The sequence below is a fragment of the Salvelinus fontinalis genome, chromosome 22 (genome assembly GCF_029448725.1).
Source record: "Salvelinus fontinalis isolate EN_2023a chromosome 22, ASM2944872v1, whole genome shotgun sequence".
Classification (NCBI taxonomy): domain Eukaryota; kingdom Metazoa; phylum Chordata; class Actinopteri; order Salmoniformes; family Salmonidae; genus Salvelinus; species Salvelinus fontinalis.
In genome coordinates, this window is record NC_074686.1 from 1050553 (window position 1) to 1073808 (window position 23256).

General features: G+C 40.1%; 1 protein-coding gene and 1 pseudogene across 2 annotated transcripts; both read right to left on the bottom strand.

Annotated features, from left to right (window-relative positions):
• Positions 1-44: 44 nt before the first annotated feature.
• Positions 45-1847, bottom strand: LOC129819527 (protein S100-A11-like; annotated as a pseudogene).
• Positions 1848-1949: 102 nt separating this feature from the next.
• pbxip1a (pre-B-cell leukemia homeobox interacting protein 1a) lies at positions 1950-23256 on the bottom strand. 2 transcript variants are annotated; one of them, XM_055875861.1, is made up of 10 exons: positions 22928-23256; positions 21845-21960; positions 21332-21413; positions 21085-21158; positions 20353-20902; positions 18912-19133; positions 16775-16812; positions 10450-10542; positions 9519-9699; positions 1950-4885 (listed from the first exon to the last, which is right to left on the bottom strand). In XM_055875861.1, the coding sequence occupies exons 2-10, from the start codon at positions 21920-21922 to the stop codon at positions 3831-3833; spliced, it is 2373 nt and encodes a 790-aa protein (XP_055731836.1). In that variant the 5' UTR covers positions 21923-21960; positions 22928-23256; the 3' UTR covers positions 1950-3830. The 2 variants fall into 2 exon arrangements, with proteins under 2 accessions (XP_055731836.1, XP_055731837.1); XM_055875862.1 differs by lacking the exon at positions 22928-23256 and adding an exon at positions 22664-22876.

Sequence of the window (23256 nt, forward strand, 5' to 3'; positions counted from 1 at the left end):
AAGAATTGTGCATGTCAATTCAGAGAAAAAGCTTGCCACACAGCTACATAGAGGATCATTTAATTGCACATTGATACACATCCAACGGAATCCCACACATCGTTTTTATTGGCTAAAAGCACCCTTGCTTGTTGGCAAGTTTTCCAATCAGCTGCCAGAACTGTCAGTCCCTGTCGTTGTTTTCATCCAACGAACCCATGAGCTGCTCGATCGCGCCTGCATCGCTGGTATTCTGCCGGCAATCAGAGAGGAAAGAGGGGACAGTGACCCGTTCAGGCCCAGACTGGGTTAGCAATGAGTTGCATGGAAAGGCTACTCTGCCATCTAATGGTCAAGAATACTGCAGATCATATGGCACTGAGTCAGAGTTCGACAAACTTTGGTTGCAGTGTCATTTTGCAGAATAAAATGGAAGGTTTATGCCAGAGCAAATATCAGTGACTGCGTCCCAAAAAGCATCCTATTCCCTATATAGCGCACTACTTTGGGTGCGTGCGTGTTTGGGTATGCAAGCTCATCCGAGAGCAATAGAAATTACACAGACAAGGGTTAGGCCTGCAATCACTCACATATAGGATGCTTGTTATCAGGCTGTCATTCAGCCACTCACTCACTGCTCTAGATAATAATGTATTGCGAAATGATGCCAAGTATTAAGTGGGTGCTAAAGAGGGCTAAGGCTAAATCCCAAATGGTACACTATTCCCAATGTAGTGCACTACCTATGACCATTTACCTTGACAAAAGCAGGTAGTTGAGACCACCAGGCTGCTGAACTCTTTGTTCAGGGTGTTTGAGGATCCATCATTCCCAGCAAAGGTCTTGAACTGGGAGACAACTACATTGATGACAGAGCCCATTGTATTGATTCTATATGGAGTTGACTGCAAATACATGAGAAATAAAGTCTATACATGTTACATTTTTTATCAATTGTAGAGATACTGAAATAAAGCCAGCAACTAAATCATGAAAAAACAGAAAACGACATGAAATCAGATTGAGAGAGGAAAGACAAAACAGTATTAAAAGGAAAACCAGTCATATTTCATCCCACCTGGTGAGGTATGGTCTGGTTGCAGCAGCCAGCAGGTGTGGAGAATCGTCTCGTCTCTCCACTCTTTCCATTTTTGTCTCCATCCTGTTCACTATGTAGCTAGGCCTAGTGCGGAGGCCCAGTATTAGATCCTCTGCCTGACCAGGTGTTTGGGGGGGATGTAAAATGATAGGTATGACAGCCTCTGCAGGTTTAAAGTGTTGGTCAGAAAACATCCATCATTACTGACAGTTTTACTAATCAGCTTATCTGGTCAGGATCTGTCCAGTCTCACTGGTTCAGTCACTCATAGGTTACGTCCCCAACGGCACCCTATTCCCTGTATTGGCCATTTGTATAGGGCCCTGGTCAAAAGTAGTGGGCTATAAAGGGAATAGGGTGCCATGTGGGACGCAAATACAGTGCCAAGGGGGTGTGTTACGTGTGGACACGAACGTGTCGTCATTTGCATGTTTCTTTGAGGTTCTTACAGTTTCATTATTACTTACAAGGGATTAGTCTGTGTCATAAATACCGTAGTCTAGTAATGTGGACACGACAAAAGATTAATTCCACACATTTATGTACTTCCCCCTTCTCCGCCAGTAGAGTAAGTGACCTAGCCTTGTTCACACTGTCTAAATTCTCAAATCAGTTGTTAATCAAATTCATTTTAGAATACTGATTGTCCAAACAGCAAGTTAACAAGTGACCAAATCGTATATATGCGTGTTCAGACAGCAGTCATTTGCTGATATGGCTATGCTATTTGTCATAGTAACGACAGGTGTGAGCGCATTGGTGCAGGCTGATTGGTGGTGGTGCTCGCGCTTCCCGTCACTCAAAAGTTATGTAGCACGCTTCAAACTGCCAGTGTGAACAAGCCTTTAGGACAAAGGAAAATAAACATACATTATCTTTCAAGATGAAGATTTTTTATTGTAATCTTAATTTAAAAGTCCAACACATACCCACTAAGAGAGACGGCTGCTGAGACTTGATTACTCATTCGGCTAAACTCAATTTCATTAAATGCTAAACTGGAACCGTCCTGACTCCTAAATTATCGAAAGGATATGTCCATTGTAAAATAACATTTTGTTACACATGTAATCATGTGCATTTTGGAGAGTAAAAAAAAATGAATTTCCTCATTTTATGCAGTTTATTTATAACCTCTCAAGTTTCTTATTATTTTAAGTATTTATCCACATCGTCGCTAGACTTCTTTGGTCAAAAAGCTTGAACAATGAATTTACATTTACAGGTTTTAAATTCAACCAAAAACATCTCAAATATGACTTACTAGATCTAATTAAATTCACAAAAGGTGTAACCCCCTACATTTTTTTTTCTCTTCACAAAAGATCCCAAAAATAACCGGACCATAACCAATCAAGTTAACAAATAGTTTGAATTCTTAAGCTTACAGAAGCAAAACAATTTAGTTTTCAGTCAAACACTGTCAATCCAAGTGTGAAAATTGACTTATATAAAAAGGCACATAGCTGGCAGAAACAAAACCGTCAAAATAAAACTTAAGCAATTTCTTTCACATTATATACTTTAAAAGGACATATGAACAGCTAGTGTTGGTTTGATGTTAAAATGCAAAGCAAAATTAGGGACTAGTCTTATCTTTCTTTAAATAAACCACAAAAAATCTATGAAAACCTGAAAGCCTAATGTAATTGATACAGTGAGTGTGACAACAGATAAACATAAGGACACAGTCATCCAGAAATGTGTACAGGTTCAACTCTTGTAAAGTCCCAACCATTACTTTTAATATGTACTAATGTCATAACCTCGTACTTAGTTTGACTTTGAAATCTGGCGTGAACAAGGTAAATGGCATTGCGTGACAAAACATCAGTTAAAACGATCTCATAAAGACATATTTTCCAGGTTACATCACCGTAATCAAAATATCTATAAAAAAGGAAAATGCAACCAATAACAGTGCTTATTGAAAATACCATTGATTGATCAAAATGTGTCAAAAACAATAGTTCAGACGGGTCAAAATTGCCAATTTGGTTTTGCACTCCTTATCAATATGTCTAACTCAGCATAGTACACTGAGCTATATTAGAATCGATTCCTGCCACGTTAGGACGCCACAATCATGATCTCAGTGTGAATAAGTAGTAAGAACTCCCACTTGTGCCAAAGCGATTGAGGCAGCAGAGCTGGGCCTCTGTCCTGACGTGGCAGGGCACCTTCTGCTTTCATTAAAATGTTCCAGAATGTTCTGCTTTCACCGACCATTATACTCAAATGGTAAGACAATTAGCAAAAAAACAGAAACCAACCACTAAGGGCCTAGCGCCTACACGGCACTGTATGTTTGCAGAGCTGATACAACAGAAGCTAACAGAGCCGATACAGAACCGGTTCGACTAGATCTGATCCTAACGATGACAACAGAGGAGAGACTGCTCAGCAATCAGTTGTTATGGGAGCATCGAGTTCACATTGCTGTGAATCTTATCCTGTTTTGATCTTGAACTGCACATTACAAGTGCCAAACACTATATGCAAATCAACTCCACACAACTGTCAACATGTAGGGCCTGGAATTGAAGACATGACATGAACTGACATAAGGAGGTAACGACCGAGTCCCAAAAGACAAGAACGATTTCAGCTAATTATAGATGCAGAGATAGAGACATGTTTACGAGATGCAAGATCACTCCTTGCTCCGGAAGCCTTAAAACACCTGCTGTACACCACCATGTAATACCATTGCTGTATCTTGATGTTGCATTGTCTTCTGGATTATTTCTATCTATGTAGTGGCTGCAAACTTCCACAAAGCTTCTCGCTCAAACTCCTCCATCGCCTCCTCCAGGGCGTCATCATCCTGCCCACCAACCTCCAAAATGTCCACCATGTCCTCTAAAATGTCCGCCACATCTTCAGCGAAGTCACTGAAGAGCACTTTGTCATGGACGAACACACCGTCTCGGAAAAACATGGCGGCCAGCTTCTGGATCTCGGCCTTGCTGTCCGATGTAGCCCTCTCCAGCTTGCTCAGGTAGCCATCTAACAACTCCTCGAATTCAGACAGTTCCACGGGAAAGAGCCCTTCCTGGCTAGCGCAGTCCTCAACACTGCTGCAGCCCGCCAGGGGGCGAACGTTGCGTCCAAGTTTCTCTTCCTGGTGCTTCCAGAAGCTGGTGTGTTCATATTGATGGGGCTGATGTTGCTCCTGATAGTTGGAGTCTTGATGGTGATGATTGGACTTTTTCTTGTAGTCTTTCCTGGACTGCCAGGGCCTCTCCTGCTTTCTTTTATCCCTGTCCAGCCTGCGCTCGTTCTTCTCCTTCTCCCATTCATCCTGGGATTTCTTGCAGGCCTCTTTATGAGAGTTTTCTTTGTTAGCCTTCCAGTCCCTCTCCTTTCTCTCATCCTTCTCCTTCCATCTGCCCTCCATGCCATGTTTACAGTACTTCTCTCCCTTCTTCTCTTCATTTTTCCAGTGGCCTTTGCTGTTGTCCTTGTCTTTTTTCCCATCCTTGTTCCTGCTTTCCCATGGCTTTTTCTTGCCCTCACTCCTCCTCCCCATCTTCTCCACCTGCTCACTGAGCCTCCTCTGGATCTCAGCCAGGCTCTCCCTCACCCTCTTCTGGTACCCTTCATCCTTCTTCCTCCCCTCCAGTCTCTTCCTGCTTTCCTCCAACAGCACCTTCTGCCTCTGAAGCTCTTCCTTCACCCTGGCACCCTCTCTCAGGTCACTCCTCCTTTCGGGCACTACTGTGGTGCTACTCTGGTTGCTAATTCCAGGTTGGCCAGTAGGTGGTGGAGTTGGGCTTGAGGGCGGTGGGGCTGTATCCTGGTTGGCTGAGGTAGACATTATCAGAACAAATCAGTGAGTTACAGAGCATTCAGCTACCAAACCAGAGCTGTGATTGAATACCCACACTAACATACTGTATACTTAATGAGTATATACACACACTACATACTTTTAGTATATTGTAAACAAACGGTAACCTTTCAGTTGAGTGTACTAGCTCTTCGCCTGTCTACTGGAAGTTGGTGCTGTTGCTATGTAACCTCTTGCTAGCTAGTTAGCATAACAAATGACTAGTTAGACATTATTATTATTATTTTTTTTTTTTTTTACGGGTGTTAAATTCAATCTGGAGTGCTAGAGTGTGCTCGTAGACTCAGAGCGTTTCGCTCTCGGAGCGCACACTGGACACTCGGGCTGAGGAGTAGGGTTGATGTGAGCTGTTCTGACCGTACAACTGTCAAGCACCTAAGCTAACGTTGGCTAGCTTGCTAGCTACTTCAGAAAAAATGAGATCACTATGACCATTTTACTCGCCTCAACAGAGCTGGTTAGGCAGTTTGTTATCCAGAGCATTGAAGACTAACTGTGCTGTTGGCAAAAAAAGCGTAATTAAATTGTTGCCAACGGTTACTGACACTGGCCATATTCAACGGGTGTTGAGCTCTCGTAAATGCATTATTCTGCGCTCTGGTACACGCAGACGAGAGTGCTCAAATCTGAGTAGATATCCAGAGCGAATTTACGAAAGCACCCGAATGACCATTTAGCTAAGCGAAGAATGACGGGAATAATCAAGTCAATAAACGTTGGGTAGTTAGATATTAACTATATGCTATACTGGCAAGTTTGATGTACAAGTAGCCAACTAATGTTAGGTAGCTAGCTAACATACCGGTACATAGTGTAATGGTATGCTATGTGGTTCGTAAGGACAGCATAGCTAACAAATTGTCAGCCAACATAACGTGTAAAGTAACTTATTTGAAAAGTCATTACTTTATTACATTGCTCAACATTTTCTTAACATTTGACATAATTAGTTAAAGCAATGCATTTCTATCCGCTCGTTGTACTTTGGCTGCATATTTTCCGCCATTTTATTGAAATCTGAAAACGATGTGAAGCACGCCCATTTCCTGAAGAATTGCATTATGGGCCCTAAAGTACAGATAGTGTCCTCAGCGTGTATACTTTATATTTTGGCAAATTTAGTACGACATCCGCAAAATTTCGGCACACTAACTACATCCATACTATGACCAATAAGCATACTACATACTCAATTCAAGTCACAAATAGTACAGTTAGTATGGAGTATTCTAAAACAGCTCATATGATTGTTACATGCATGTTAAAGCAGAGATTTACAGCAGTAATAAAACCTCCACTGAACCATACAGTTCACTTTGATCAGGGGGTAAACTCAAATTGAAGGCATTCAATTCATGAATTGATTTGAATAAAAAAACAATTTTTAAAATGGAACAACTTGAAATAAAAAGCTTAGAGTTTTCAGCTTATTGAGAAGTCATTGGAATTTCATTTGTTTTCTTCCTTACATTTAACCTTTATTTAACTTGGCAAGTCAGTTAAGAACAAATTCTTATTTACAATGACTCCTACCCCGGCCAAACTCTAACCTGGACGGTGCTGGGCCAATTGTGAGCCGCCCTATGAGACTCCCAATCACGGCCGGTTGTGATACAGCCTGGAATCGAACCAGGGTCTGTAGTGACGGCTCTAGCACTGAGAAGCAGTGCCTTAGACCGCAGCGCCACTTGGGAGCTCAGAGTGCATTATTATTCAAATTTACCAAAAATAGTGACTTCCATGTATACAGTCGTGGCTAAAATATAAATGTTCAAAGTTTGCTGCTTCAATGTCTTTAGATATTTTTGTCAGATGTTACTATGGAATACTGAAGTATAATTACAAGCATTTCATAAGTGTCAAAGGCTTTTATTGACAATTACATGAAGTTGATGCAGAGTCTTCTTTTTCAGGATCTCTGCAATCCGCCCTGGCATGCTGTCACATCCTGACTGATGGCAGCCCATTCTTACATAATCAATGCTTGGAGTCTGTGGGTTTTTGTTTGTCCACGCGCCTCCTGAGGATTGACCACAAGTTCTCAATGGGAATAAGGTCTGGGGAGCTCCCTGGCCATGGACCCAAAATATTGATGTTTTGTTCCCCGAGCCACTTAATTATCACTTTTGACAAGGTGCTCCATCATGCTGGAAAAGGCATTGTTTTGAGAGTGATTGAGAGTGAGCACACTCCCTTGGCTGAGAAGCAACCCCACACATGAATGGTCTCAGGATGCTTTACTGTTGGCGTGACACAGGACTGATGGTAGCGCTCACCTGGTCTTCCCCGGACAAGCTTTTTTCCGGATGCCTCAAACAATCGGAAAGGGGATTCAGAGAAAATGACTTCACCCCAGTCCTCAGCAGTCCAATCCCTGTACCTTTTGCAGAATATCAGTCTATCCCTGATGTTTTTCCTGGAGAGAAGTGGCTTCTTTGCTGCCCTTCTTGACACCAGGCCATCCTCCAAAAATCTTTGCCTCACTGTGCGTGCAGATGCACTCACACCTGCTTGCTGCCATTCCTGAGCAAGCTCTGTACTGGTGGTGCCCCGATCCCGCAGCTGAATCAACTTTAGGAGACGGTCCTGGCGCTTGCTGGACTTTCTTGGGCGCCCTGAAGCCTTCTTCACAACAATTGAACCGCTCTCCTGGAAGTTCTTGATGATCCGATAAATGGTTGATTTAGGTGCAATCTTACTGGCAGCAATATCCTTGCCTTTGAAGCACGTTTTGTGCAAAGCAATAATGACGGCACATGTTTCCTTGCAGGTAACCATGGTTGACAAAGGAAGAACAATGATTCCAAGCACCACCCTCCTTTTGAAGCTTCCAGTCTGTTATTTGAACTCAATCAGCATTACAGAGTGATCTCCAGCCTTGTCCTCGTCAACACTCTTAACTTCTTATGGATGGGGGGCAGTATTGAGTAGCTTGGATGAATAAGGTGCCCAGAGTAAACTGCCTGCTACCCAGGCCCAGAAGCTAAGATATGCATATAATTAGTAGATTTGGATAGAAAACACTGAAGTTTCTAAAACTGTTTGAATGGTGTCTGAGTATAACAGAACTCATATGGCAGGCAAAAACCTGAGAAAAAATCCAACCAGGAAGTGGGAAATCTGAGGTTTGTAGATTTTCAAGTCTTTGCCTATCCAAGATAGGAAGTGCAATCGGACCAAATTTACACTAAGGCTTCCACTAGATGTCAACAGTCTTCAGAACCTTGTTTCAGGCTTCTACTGTGAAGGGGGAGCGAATAAGAGCTGTTTGACTAAGAGGTCTGGCAGAATGCCATGAGTGCGGCCGTGAGAGCGAGCTCTGTTCCTTTTCATTTCTAAAGACAAAGGAATTGTCCGGTTGAAACATTACTGAAGATTTATTTTTGATAAAAACATCCTAAAGATTGATTCTATACATCGTTTGACATGTTTCTACAAACTGTAATGGAACTTTTTGACTTTGTCTGGACTAAGTGTGCCTGCGCCTCATGAATTTGTGAACTAAAAGCGAACAAAAAGGAGGTATTTGGACATAAATTATAGACTTTATCGAACAAAACAAACATTTATTGTGGAACTGGGATTCCTGGGAGTGCATTCCGATGAAGATCAAAGGTAAGTGAATATTTATAATGCCATTTCTGACTTCTGTTGACTCCACAACATGGCGGGTGGCTTGTTTTGGTGCCTGAGCGCTGTACTCAGATTATTGCATGGTGTGCTTTTTCCGTAAAGCTTTTTTGGAATCTGACACAGCGGTTGCATTAAGGAGAAGTATATCTTTAATTCCAATTCCACACTTGTATTTTCATCAACATTTATGAGTATTTCTGTAAATTGACGTGGCTCTCTGTAAAATCAGATGTTTTGGAAGCAAACCATTACTGAACATAATGCGCCAATGTAAACTGAGATTTTAGGATATAAATATGACATGTATTGTGTAACATGAAGTCCTATGAGTGTCATCTGATGAAGATCATTAAAGGTTAGTGATTCATTTTATCTTTATTTCAGCTTTTGTTGACTCCTCTCTTTGGCTGGAAAAATAGCTGTGTTTTTCTGGGAATCGCATGGTATGCTTTCGTCGTAAAGCCTTTTTGAAATCGGACACTGTGGTGGGATTAACAACAAGTTTATCTTTAAAATGGTGTATAATACTTGTATGTTTGAGGAATTTTAATTATGAGATTTCTCTTTGAATTTGGCGCCCTGCACGTTCACTGGCTGTTGTCAAAACGATCCCGTTAACGGGATTTCATCCATAAGAAGTTAACGAGATGACATGTCAGCTGGTCCTTTTGTGGCAGGGCTGAAATGCAGTGGAAATGTTTTGGGGATTCAGTTCAGTTTGCATGGCAAAAAGTGACTTTGCAATTAATTGCAATTCATCCGATCACTCTTCATAACATTCTGGATTATATGCAAATTGCCATCATACAAATTGAGGCAGCAGACTGAAAATGAATGTGTCATTCAAAACTTTTGACCACGACTGTACATTATCAAACGAATGAATATATGAGCAGTGGAAGAAAGGCACGAATGAATCATTAAGGAATTCACAGTGAGATGAAAATACTGTACCTGCAGTGAGTTGGGACAGTTCGGTCACTCTGGCCCTCAGCAACTCCAGCTCCTCCTTCAGGCCAGGCAGGGATGACAGCTCTTCTTTCAAAGTATTTTCTTGCTCCAGATCTCCTTTTCTGTTTTTATTACCCGTTGCTGATCCTGCATTTAGTGCTGAGTCAAGTTCTTCTTTATGGGCCTATAACAGAGAAGGGGGAAAAGTTCTTAGAAAAGGTAGGACATAATAAGGATTAAAAAAATATTTCTTAAAAATTTTAAATAATTAGGCCGTGGCTGTGGATCCGACTTTTTCGGGATCTTTTGGTCCAAAGATCCGACGCTTCCAAGTATGCTCGTGCCACTCAGACATTGCTCGTTCTAATATTTATATATTTCTTTAATCCAATTCTTTTACTTTTAGATGTGTGTAATGTTAGCTACTACTGCACTGTTGGAGCTAGCAAAATGCTTGTGTTCCTACACCCGCAATAACATCTGCTAAATATGTGTATGTGACCAATAAAATTTGATTTGTACGGCTCACGTTCTGCACGTGTATATTCCCTCCTTTACAAGCAGAAAACAGAGTACTCAGGCGAATGGTGCTTGTTTAATAAAAGTTAGATCAAAACTGAATTATTGTCTGCAAGATCACATAATGATCACAGTAATTACATAACAAAACCAAATATAATAGTAATTATGAAATGTAGAATACTGTGATATTGCAGACATTAATTCAGCTTTGATCTAACTTTATTAAACAAGCACCATTCGCTTGAGTAGCCTGTTCTCTGTGCGTAATGTAGAGAATATACACATGCTCAGATTGTGATCCACACATACGCAGAAGCGTTGGGAAGCAATGGATCTTTTAGTCCAGTGGACTGAAGATCCCGAAAAAGTTGGATCCGCAGCCACTCCAAAATTATATGGTTCATGGGCTGACCTGGAGCTGTGTTTCTAACTGGGAGATTTGATGATTTTCTTGTGTCAGTTTGTCCAAAAGCGCCTTCATCTTCTGAGGATCGTTTAGCCAGTCCTGTGCAGCAGAATACAAATCACAGACAATCAACAACACAGCACTATATACAGTACCAGTCAAAAGTTTGGACACCTATTCATTCATGGGGTTTAGATTTTTCCTATTTTCTAAATTGTAGAATAGTGACATCAATACTATGAAATCATGTAGTAACCCATATTTTATATTCATCAAAGTAGCTAACCTTTGCCTTGACAGCTTTGCACACTTGGTATTCTCTCAACCAGCTTCATGAGGTAGTCACCTGTAATGCATTTCAATTAGCAGGTGTGCCTGGTTAAAAGTTAATTTGAGGAATTTCTTCCCTTAATGCGTTTGAGCCAATCAGTTGTTGTGACAAGGTAGGGGTGGTATACAGCAGAAAGCCCTATTTGGTCAAAAGTCCATATTATGGCAACAACAGCTCAAATAAGCAAAGAGAAACGACAGTCCATCATTACTTCAAGACATGAAGGTCAGGGAGTTCGGAAAATTAAGAACATCGAAAGTTTCTTCAAGTGCAGTCGCAAAAACCACCATGCGCTATGATGAAACTGGCTCTCATGAGGACCGCCACAGGAAAGGAAGCACCAGAGTTACCTCTGCTGCAGAGGATAAGTTTAGTTACCAGCCTCAGAAATTGCAGACCAAATAAATGCTTCAGGGTTCAAACAGACATCAACATCAACTGTTCAGAGGAGACTGCGTAAAATCAGGCCTTCATGGTCAAATTGCTGCTAAGAAACCACTACTAAAAGGACACCAATAAGAAGAGACTTTGTTTAGGCCAAGAAACATGAGCAATGGACATTAGACCGGTGGAAATCTGTCCTTTGGTCTGATGAGTCCAAATTTGAGCTTTTTGGTTCCAACTACCATGTCTTTGTGAGACGCAGAGTCGGTGAACGGATGATCTCTGCATGTGAGGTTCCCACTATGAAGCATGGAGGTGGTGTGATGGTGCTTTGCTGGTGACACTGATTTATTTAGAATTCAAGCCACATAACCAGCACCTCCAGGCTGTGTAAGGGCTATTTGACTATGGAGAGTGATGGAGTGCTGCATCAGATGACCTGGCCTCCACAACCACCAACCCAATTGAGATGGTTTGGGATGAGTTGGACTGCAGAGTGAAGGAAAAACAGCCAACAAGTGCTCAGCATATGTGGAACTCCTTCAAGACTGTTGGAAAAGCATTCCTTATAAAGCTGGTTGAGAGAATGCCAAGAGTGCGCAAAGCTGTCATCACTGCAAAGGGTGGATACTTTGATTTGTTTAACACTAATTTGGTTACTAGATTATTCCATGTGTTACATCATAGTTGATGTCTTCACTATTATTCTACAATGCAGAAAATATTAAAAACCCTTGAATGGAGGTATCCAAACATTGTACCTAAGCATATCTTGTAAATCCACAACACAATATAAAATCAACAACTCAGCATTATATACAATCAACAACACAGTAGTTATATACAGTTGAAGTCAGAAGTTTACATACACTTAGGTTGGAGTCTTTAAAACTCGTTTTTCAACCACTCCACAAATTTCTTGTTAACAAACTTGTTTTGGAAAGTTGGTTCAGACATCTACTTTGTGCATGACAAGTAATTTTCCAACAATTGTTTAGACAGATTATTTCACTATATCACAATTCCAGTGGGTCAGAAGTTTACATACACTAAGTTGACTGTGCCTTTAAACAGCTTGGAAAATTAAAAAATTATGTCATGGCTTTAGAAGCTTCTGATAGGCTAATTGACATCATTTGAGTCAATTGGAGGTGTACCTGTGGATGTATTTCAAGGTCTACCTTCAAACTCAGTGCCTCTTTGCTTGACATCGTGGAAAAATCAAAAGAAATCAGCTAAGACATCAGAAAACAATTGTAGACCTCCACAAGTCTGGTTCATCCTTGGGAGCAATTCCCAAACGCCTGAAGGTACCACGTTCATCTGTACAAACAATAGTATGGAAGTATAAACACCATGGGACCACGCAGCCGTCATATTGCTCAGGCAGAAGACGCGTTCTGTCTCCTACAGAAGAACGTACTTTGGCGCAAAAAGTGCAAATCAATCAATCCCAGAACAACAGCAGAGGACCTTGTGAAGATGCTGAAGGAAACAGGTACAAAGTTCCTATATCGACATAACCTGAAAGGCCGCTCAGAAGTCACTGCTCCAAAACCACCATAAAAAAGCCAGACTACGGTTTGCAACTGCACATGGGGACAAAGATTGTACTTTTGGGAGAAATGTCCTCTGGTCTGATGAAACAAAAATAGAACTGTTTGGCCATAATGACCATCGTTATGTTTAGAGGAAAAGGAGGGAGGCTGGCAAGACGAAGAACACCATCCCAACCGTGAAGCACGGGGGTGGCAGGATCATGTTGTGGGGGTGCTTTATCGCAGGAGGGACTGGTGCACTTCACAAAATAGATGGCATAATGAGGCAGGAATATTATGTGGATATATTGAAGCAACATCAAGACATCAGTCAGGAAGTTAAAGCTTGGTCGCAAATGGGTCGTCCAAATGGACAATGACCCCAAGCATACTTTCAAAGTTGTGGCAAAATGGCTTAAAAAACTGCCTGCTACTCAGGCCCAAAGCTAGAATATGCATATAATTAGTAGATTTTAATAGAAAACACTCTGAAGTTTCTAAAACTGTTTGAATGATGTCTGTGAGTATAATATAACTCATATGGCATTCAAAAACCTGAGAAAAAATCCAACCAGGAAGTGGGAAATCGGACGTTTGTAGTTTTTGAAGTCATAACCTATCAAATAGTGTTTATGGGGTCATATTGCACTTCCTAAAGCTTCCAATAGATGTCAACAGTCTTTAGAACCTTGTTTCAGGCTTCTACTGTGAAGGGGGAGAGAATAACAGCTGTTTTAGTCAGGTGTCTGGCAGAATGCCATGAGCTCAGTCCCCGTGAGAGTTGGCTGTGTTACTTTCTAAAGACAAAGGAATTGTCCGGTTGAAACATTATTGAAGATTTATGATAAAAACATCCTAAAGATTGATTCTATACGTTTGACATGTTTCTACTAACTGTAATATAACTTTTTTGACTTTGTCTGAACTAAGCGATCGCGCATTGAGCATTTGGATTACTGGGCTAAACGCGCAAACAAAAAGGAGGTATTTAGACATAAATGGACTTTATCGAACAAAACACACATTTATTGTGTAACATGAAGTCCTGTGAGTGCCATCTGATGAAGATCAAAGGTTAGTGATTTATTTAAATCGCTATTTCTGACTTGAGCCCTCTCCTTGGCTGGAAAATGGCTGTATGGTTTTCTGTGACTAGGTGCTGACCTAACAATCGTTTGGTGTGCTTTCGCCGTAACGCCTATTTGAAATCGGACACTATGGCTGGATTTACAAGAAGTTTATCTTTAAAATGGTGTATAATACTTGCATGTTTGAGGAATTTTAATTATGGGATTTCTGTCGTTTTGAATTTGGCGCCCTGCTAGTGTCCCACATATCCCAGAGAGGTTAACCTGTCTAGCCCCGGGGTTTCGCTAGCGGAACTCCTCCCACATTCCACTGAAAAGGCAGAGCGCGAAATTCAAAAAATATTTTTGAGAAATATTTAACAAGTCCAATACAGCAAATGAAAGATAAACATCTTGTGAATCCAGTCAACATGTCCGATTTTTTAAATGTTTTACAGCGAAAACACCACGTATATTTATGTTAGCTCACCACCAAATACAAAAAAGCACAGACATTTCTTTCACAGCACAGGTAGCTTGCACAAAACCAACCAAGAACCAACCAAACTAACCAAGAAACAACTTCATCAGATGACAGTCTTATAACATGTTATACAATAAATCTATGTTTTGTTCGAAAAATGTGCATATTTGAGGTAAAAATCTGTTTTACATTGCAGCTACCATCACAGCTACCATAACAAATAGCACCGAAGCAGCCAGAGTAATTAGAGAGACCAACGTGAAATACTTAAATACTCATCATAAAACATTTCTGAAAAATACATGGTGTACAGCAAATGAAAGACAAACATCTTGTGAATCCAGCCAATATTTCCGATTTTTTTAAGTGTTTTACAGCAAAAACACAATATAGCATTATATTAGCTTACTACAATAGCCTACCACACAACAGCATTGATTCAAGGCAACAGTATTGATAGCGACAAAACCAGCAAAAGATATTATTTCACTAACCTTCATGAACTTCATCAGATGACAGTCCTATAACATCATATTACACAATACATATGGTTTGTTCGAAAATGTGCATATTTAGAGCTGAAATCTGTGGTTATACATTGTGAAAATGTAGCAACTATTTTCCAGAATCTCCGGATATATTTGACACACCTATTCTGACCAAATAACTATTCATAAACTTTACTAAAAAATACATGTTGTATAGGAAATGATAGATACACTAGTTCTTAATGCAATCGCCGTGTTAGAATTCTAAAAATAACTTCAGTACGACATACAGCTTACGTTATAGCGAGACAGCGCCAAAAATCAAGGCGGAAAACACAACACATTTGACAGAAATAGGAAATAACATCATAAATGGGTCCTACTTTTGTTGAGCTTCCATCAGAATCTTGCACAAGGGGTCCTTTGTCCAGAACAATTGTTGTTTGGTTTTAGAATGTCCTTTTTCCCTCTCGAATTAGCAAGCAAAACTAGCCAAGTGGCGCTAAGCTGTCCATCGTGAACAAACGCAGAGAACGGAACATGCCAAAACTCCCGAAAAATTTTCAATAATCTGATTAAACGATATTGAAAAAACATACTTTACAATGATATTATCACATTTATCAAATAAAATCAACGCCAGAGATATTAGACGTCTATAACGAATGTTTTTCAGAAGCCAATACTGATGACCTTTCTGCGCCTTCCTGAACAAAGGAATTTGGGGTCATGTCATTCCAAGCTCTCTCTTTTGACCATAGATATACCTAGAAACCCCATTTCACCTCTCACAGCCTATTGACATCTAGTGGAAGGCATATGAAGTGCATGTATACTAATAGATTTCAAGCAAATTTATAGGGAGGCCCTGGAACAGAACCTCGATTTCAGATTTTTCACTTTCTGACAGGAAGTTTGCTGCAAAATGAGTTCTGTTTTACTCAGATATAATTCAAATGGTTTTAGAAACTTGAGTGTTTTCTATCCAATAGTAATAATAATATGCATATTGTACGAGCAAGAATAGAGTACAAGGCCGTTTAAATTGGGCACGATTTTTCCCCAAGGTGAAAATAGTGCCCTCTGTCCTCACAACAAAGTCCTTTGTGGGCCGAACTGAAAAAGCGTGTGTGAGCAAGGAGGCCTATAAACCTGACTCGGTTACACCAGCTCTGTCAGGAGGAATGGGCCAAAATTCACACCAACTTATTGTGGGAAGCTTGTGGAAGGCTACCCAAAACGTTTGACCCAAGTTAAACAATTTATAGGCAATGCTACTAAATACTAATTGAGTGTATGTAAACTTCTGACCCACTGGGAATGTGATGAAAGAAATAAAAGCTGAAATAAAATCATTCTCTACTATTATTCTGACATTTCACATTCTTAAAATAAAGTGGTGATCCTAACTGACATAAAACAGGGAATTTTTACTAGGATTAAATGTCAGGAATTGTGAAAAATGGAGTTTAAAATGTATTTGGCTAAGGTGTATGTAAACTTCCAACTTCAACTGTGTATGAGCAAACAGCGTAAAGCAAAGATTGGAACAATGCATATCTTATAAAAGTTTAGTCTAATAAGGAAGATGTTAATTACTGATTTAAAGGGTCAATCTGCCATTGGTACATCAATTTCTTGACTTTTAAATGAAATATACACCCATAGATTTTTTAAAAATATAACAAATGCTTCATACCCCATCAGAACCCAAAATATAAGTTTGTTATACACCAATGTAAAATTGTAAATACTGTATAGCCTTAAAAGATGGGTAAAACTATCATTTGGATCTCATGGATGGTCCGTCCTTGAGTCCATAGCTTTGCGTATGAATTTAAAAGTTACATTTCCCCAGCCTCATCCCTCAGCCATTTACCAAAACAGTGGCAGCGTGGTTGCTTTGTTGTTGTTTGAACAGCAGATTGCCCCTTTAATATCATTCTATTACACATTATTCTCTATGTTTGTCCAATTCCTTTAACTTCCACCCCAATACAACATTGTTGAAAGGTAGGAAGTAGGATAGAGGAACAGACCTGGTTTTGTTCTGCCACACTCAGCTCATCCGAGTCATCTGTCAACAAAAAAAACAACAATACAACATTTTCCAAACTTTTGTAACGTATATTAAAAAGGGACATGACTAAATTGTTTATTTCCAAAATAAAAACACTGATGCCATTGCAGTCTGTATTGCATTAATGATCTTGAAGTGTAATTTGTCAGCTCTCTCAACTGGTCTAATTTCAGTTTTCAAATCATTAACACATTTACAGTTGTGTTACACCAAGTCCTCTGCAGGACGAAAGAACTCCCTGCTGCAATGACGACTGCAGATGATTACTAGATACAAAGTCAATAGAAAGGCTACATCCAACACAAGTTTTTTTAAATCACACTTTCAAAAAAGTTCAGGGTCACTTAGAAATGTCCTTGTTTTGGAAAGAAACACATTTTGTCCATTAAAATAACATAAAATTGATCAGAAAATACAGCGTAGACATTGTTCATGTTGTAAATGACTATTGTAGCTGGAAACAGAATATCTACATAGGTGTACAGAGGCCCATGATCAGCAACCATCACTCCTGTGTTCCAATGGCACGGTGTTAGCTAGTCCAGGTTTATCATTTTAAAAGGTTAATTGATCATTAGAAAACCCTTTTGCAATTATGTTAACACAGCTGAAAAAGGTTGTTCTAATTAAAGAAGCAATAAAACAGGCCTTCTTTAGACTAGTTGAGTATCTGGAGCATCAGCATTTGTGGGTTAGATTACAGGCTCACAAATGCCAGAAACAAAGATCCTACTTCTGAAACTCATCAGCCTATTCTTGTTCTGAGAAATGAAGTCTATTCCATGCGAGAAATTGCCAAGAAACTGAAGATCACATAACGCTGTGTACTACTCCCTTCATAGAACAGAGCAAACTGGCTCTAACCAGAATAGAAAGATTGGGAGGCCCCGGTGCACAACTGAGCAAGAGGACAAGTACATTAGTGTCTAGTTTGAGAAACAGACGCCTCACAAGTCCTCAACTGGCAGCTTCATTAAATAGTACCCACAAAACCAGTCAACGTAAACAGTGAAGAGGCGACTCGGATGCTGGCCTTCCAGGCAGTATTAAACCACCCAGACACATCAAAGATGCAGTCGTCCCTCTGAACTGAGCTGTTGGACAGGGAGGAAACTGCCTAGGGATGTCACCATGACGCCACTGGTGATTTTAAAACTGCTTCAATGGCTGTGATGGGAGATAACTTAGGATAGTAACCTAAATGACAAGAGTGAAAAGAAAAATATACAGAATATGAATGCAACAAGGCTCTGAAGTAATACTGCAAAAAAACACAGCGAAGGAATACACTTTTTGGCCTGAATCCAAAGCCTTATGTTTGGGGAAAATCCAACATCACTGAGTAACTGCCTCTATTTTCAACCATGGTGGTGGCTGCATCGTGTTATGGGTATGCTTGACATTGCAAAAATTGTAGCGTTTTTTAGGATGAAAACAAACGGGATGGCGCTAAGCACTGACAAAACCGGCTTCAGTCTGTTTTACACCAGACACTGGGAGAATAATTCACATTTTAGCTGGACAATTATCTACAACACAAAGCCAAATCTACACAGGAGTTGCTTGCTTACCAAGAAGCCAGTGAATGTTCCTGAGCAGCCAAGTTAGTTTTGACTTAAATTTGCTTGAGAATCTATGGCAAGAATTACATTTCTGTCCAGCCATGATCCCCAACACCTTGACAAAGCTTGAAGAATTTAAAAAAATACTAAAAATGGGCAAATACTGTACAATACAGGTGTGCAAAGCTCTTATGAGACTTACAGCTGTAATCACTGCCAAAAGGTGTTAACATGTATTGACTCGGGGGGGGGGGTGAATACTTATCTAATCAAGGTATATTAGAGTTTTAATTTTGTCATTAATATTTTAAATATAGTTTATAATTTTATATAGTTTCTCCTTCGAGTATTTTGTTGACAAAAAGACATACATTTGAATCCCACTTAGTAACACAAAATGTGAGGAAACCAGAATTTCTATAGATCAAAATGATGAAGCATTGTTGAGCCACTGTGAATTAAACTGTCCATTTCATAAGAAAGAAAAAAAAAAAAAAAATGAGACTAACAAAACCTGGTTCAGGCTGAACTTACCGGAGAGGAAGAGGGACCCTAGACAGAGCAGGACCAGGGATGCCACAATACATGTGTTCATAGAAAAGCCCTTCTTCCCCCCTTTCCTCTCTGCTAGTTTGAACTCCACCTCCTCATCATCATCATCCGATGTCATTGTTGGTGCCACATTTCTCCTCCTCAGACCATTTCCTTCCTCAGTACTCGTGTCAGCTCGTCCAAAGTCAAAGCTACTGGGAGATTCTAGGAGAATGAGAGAGAATATGAGCAGAAAGATTGATAATATGCAGAGAAAAAAATTACTAATCATGCACTAAAGGTATTGAAACTACTTATGCAAAAGTATTAGATGGTAGAATGCTCTGAATGTAGATTTTTCTTCTGTGGAATTCTAACAAATGTTGTTTTTGTATCTGCGTTGAAGTGCGTTAACAATAGAACCGCCATAATCCAACAGTCACTGACATTTGAATTTGGATGAACTGGAGTCGGATATTGAGCTTGAAATCCACTATGGCGATGACAATGTGAGGTCTTTATCAGATGTTAGCTTTCTTTTACATTTCTGTTTGCAATATTTTTCAAGTGTTGCCAAATTATTTTGACTGGATGTGAATTCAAATCCAGAGTATAGAGCCAAAATAAAAAAATGCTTCACGTTACTCTTAACGTGGAAACCAGTCGACACAAATGCCTTTGAGAAGAAAATAAAAAAATACATTTCCATTTTTTATTATTTAAAAAACATTTGTAAGCATTCATATGTATTATTATGCATTTGTAAGAATTCATATTTTATCATTTCTTTGAATTGATTATATTACCTACCATTACTCATCGAATGTACAAATAAAATGGATACAATTTATGACATTTTCTTGCAATAAAAAGACTACAGTGTTGAAGTAGGCCTTTGTAGAATAATACATACAGTACCAGTCAAACGTTTGGACACACCTACTCATGCAAGGGTTTTTCTTTATTTTTACTATTTTCTACATTGTAGAATAATAGTGAAGACATCAAAACTATGAAATAACACATATGGAATCATGTAGTAACCAAACAAGTGTTAAACACTTTTTGGTTACTACACGATACCATGTGTAATTTCATAGTTGAGGTCTTCACTAATTATTCTAGAATGTCGAAAAACTCTTGAATGAGTAGGTGTCCAAACTTTTGACTGGTATTGTGCATGTTATGTACTTCAAAGTATACAAATAATCAAAATATTCTTAAGAGATTTCTACATTCAATCAAATAATTATTTTTATACAAAAGGTAGTAATTTAGGTTGATTACAGCACAGTAGGTGAATCTGATGTGTAGGCTTAAAGGGACTCGACTGCGTTCTCTAGCGGGTACTTGTAGGCTGAGAAAGCCAGCAGTTCTAGTGTTAATTGTATGTCATATCTCAGAAGAGGTTTCCTGATTTCCAATCTAGTGTACACATCCATACCTTTTTCCTTTGGTATATCAGTCACCTTTTCAGGCAATTCTGTCTCCCCCGTTTCCAGTGATGGCTCTTGTGCTGCATCCTCTGAACCAATGGTATCTGGAGGAGGACTATCAGGGGCTGGGCTTTCTGGGGCAGGGCCAATATCAGTGTCAGATGGCGGGCCCGTTGGGGTGGGAGTCTCTGTGTGAATGCTTATGTCATGTTCAGCACTAGGGGCAATACGCTCAGGTACAGGGCTTGTATCAGTGTGGGTATCAAGAGGAGAGCTCTCAGGGACGGAGCATAACTCAGGCTCAACCTCTGAGGGGGGTGGTTCTGTGAAGGATACATCCAATGGCACAACCAGGTCGACATGAGTGACAAAGGGCATGGCAGCGAGTTGCTCATTGTCAGTGGGGGAGCTGGTTACCATAGAATGGATGATGGGGGGCTCAGGTTGACTCTCCAGGTCATGGTCAAGGGGCACACCGCTAGTCGGGGATTGGCTTAACAGGGTAGGTCTGGAGGGGGCAGGGCCCTCACAGGTATCAGGAGCCATTTCCTGGCAAACCTGGGAATCAGTGGAGAATGAAAGCACAAACCTTAATAGTCATTGGTAATAATGAGTTATAACCATAGACATATGCCATATAACATAATACATAATTTTTTTACTTTGTATTATGAAAGATTATGCGGTGAGAATGATACCCTCAGAAAGAAGTGTGTTCATCAGTGATTCACAGTACAGACCTGTTGGCCCTCCTCTGACAACACTGTTTCTATTGGAGTCTCCGGGTCACTCGGCTTAGTCTCCACAGTGGCCCCTGGAACAGAATTAACAATGTTAACACATTAATAACATAACATTGACATAACACATTGAATAACAAATTACATCCACAAGTTCATTATGCAACATCCATACATTAGGACAATAACACAATATTCCACACAGAAAGCATAGGGAAACCGTATTGGTGTGAGAGAGCCCAGGTACCTGCGACTTCCTCTGACAGACTAGGGACATCACAAAGACTCCCAGTCCCATCATCCACAGGATCAACAATTTCAGGAGCTTCCTGAAATGTAGAAGGCAGTAGGTTATTATGATCTCATTAGAGGGCATAGCATTCTCAACTAAACCGTTATCTATTCACCTCACCATTCATTCATTTAATCATTCACACTGCCAGACACACATTGTGGGTAAAGTGGAAAAGTAATATAAAACTTACATTGAATACTAACCTGACATCCAATACTGTGTTGAGGTGATCAGCCTATTTTCTTGTCATTACAGTTGGCACGGTGTTGGCACCAGACCTGGATTTTAATTACTTTCAGCATTTGTTTGAATCTGCCTGGAGTGCCAGATGGGCAGTGTTTGCAGTTTTAGGGTTTTTGCCAGGCAAGCTCAAACAGGCACATATAAAGTATTTGAATTGATTTAAGTATTTGAAACGCAGGTCTGGTTGGCACACCATTGACACCCTGTACCAACCTATCTTACCTCTGGGGACAGCATGGTCCAACTGGTGGTCAAGGATCCGCTGCGGCTGCTGCCTGTGCTGCTGCTGTTATCAGACATCGCCCCCTTGAGGCTCAGCACAGAAACTACAACTTATTCTGCAGAGAACAGAGATTCACTCACTTGTAACAAATATGTAATTATGAATTACCCAATAATAACTCAGTGGTTTCACAATGTCTGCAGTATCTACATATAGGCCAGTAGGACTGTGGTCTACTTGCACTGGGTTCTCATCATGCATTTGCACAAATTCAATTCATATAGGCATAATAAAGTATTAGTAGAGAATAAAATATAATGCCAGTGTATTTGAAAAGTGCTTTTCAAACCAACATTGTATCAGAGATCATATTACACCAAATTGTTCACCTACAGTGAAGAATCTGACATTAATAGAAAAATGGAGAAATGCTGCATAGCCTACCTTCTTGCTCCAGTTGCAATAATTATAATCTGTAGCATACGCAACAGCCTATAAACCCTAAAATTAGTCAAATAAACTACATTATTTCAACTTAAATTGAGACAACTGATAAGTGACAAACATTGAACGAATCGCGATAGAGTAAGTGCCTATTTTAAAGAAAGACGGACCCTCATTATTGCTTGGTTAGGGCCTCACACTGTAGACTCAATTGTTTCTATACTTCTGTGCCGCTCAGATACGACATAGAAATGTCAGATCCAGATGGCAATGAGGCTGGAGGCTAGTTGTTAAAGGTAGCTAACAAAATCAGAGCTGTGGGTTCATCTTTGACAAACCCAGGCGACATGTTCTCTTTTTTGCCCGAGTCTTACATTTCAGTCGTGTGAATTATCGGTTTGCTCCTGTGAGAAGTGAGGTGAAGTAAGAGTAGAAGTCATGACGCCAAATTCACTGAAAACAAATGTTTGAAGACGATATGTAGCATACTTTGTTCAACTTCCCATGGTAAACAAAGGCTGCATGCAATCACTCCCACATTTAAGCACTCGCTTCCGCGTACAATAGCAACGGGTTGACCACACACACACAATACTTTCCCCTAAATAATAAAATACATGTAAATAGCATATTCTTACCCCGCTTATTTCACTTCAATTTCGCCGTTTAAGCTCCGATAGTTCTCGAAATGTTATTTTACAGACAGCATTCCGGTCGTGATCATCGGAAATTTGGGAATTCCAAGCTGCGTCACTTCGATGCTGCACTGTGTTTTCCAATGGGATGTCAATATGGCCGTTTGCGTTACCTCCCTTAAAAAGAACAACCAACCGAAGTGATGTGTTGTGTAACGAAAACGGCTTGATTGACGCGCGCAGGTGAAATTGGTGTCAGGTAATGGATACAGACCCCTTCTTTCACTGATAAGATGCTTGCATGTGCACATTATATACCGGAGGGGAGGCAT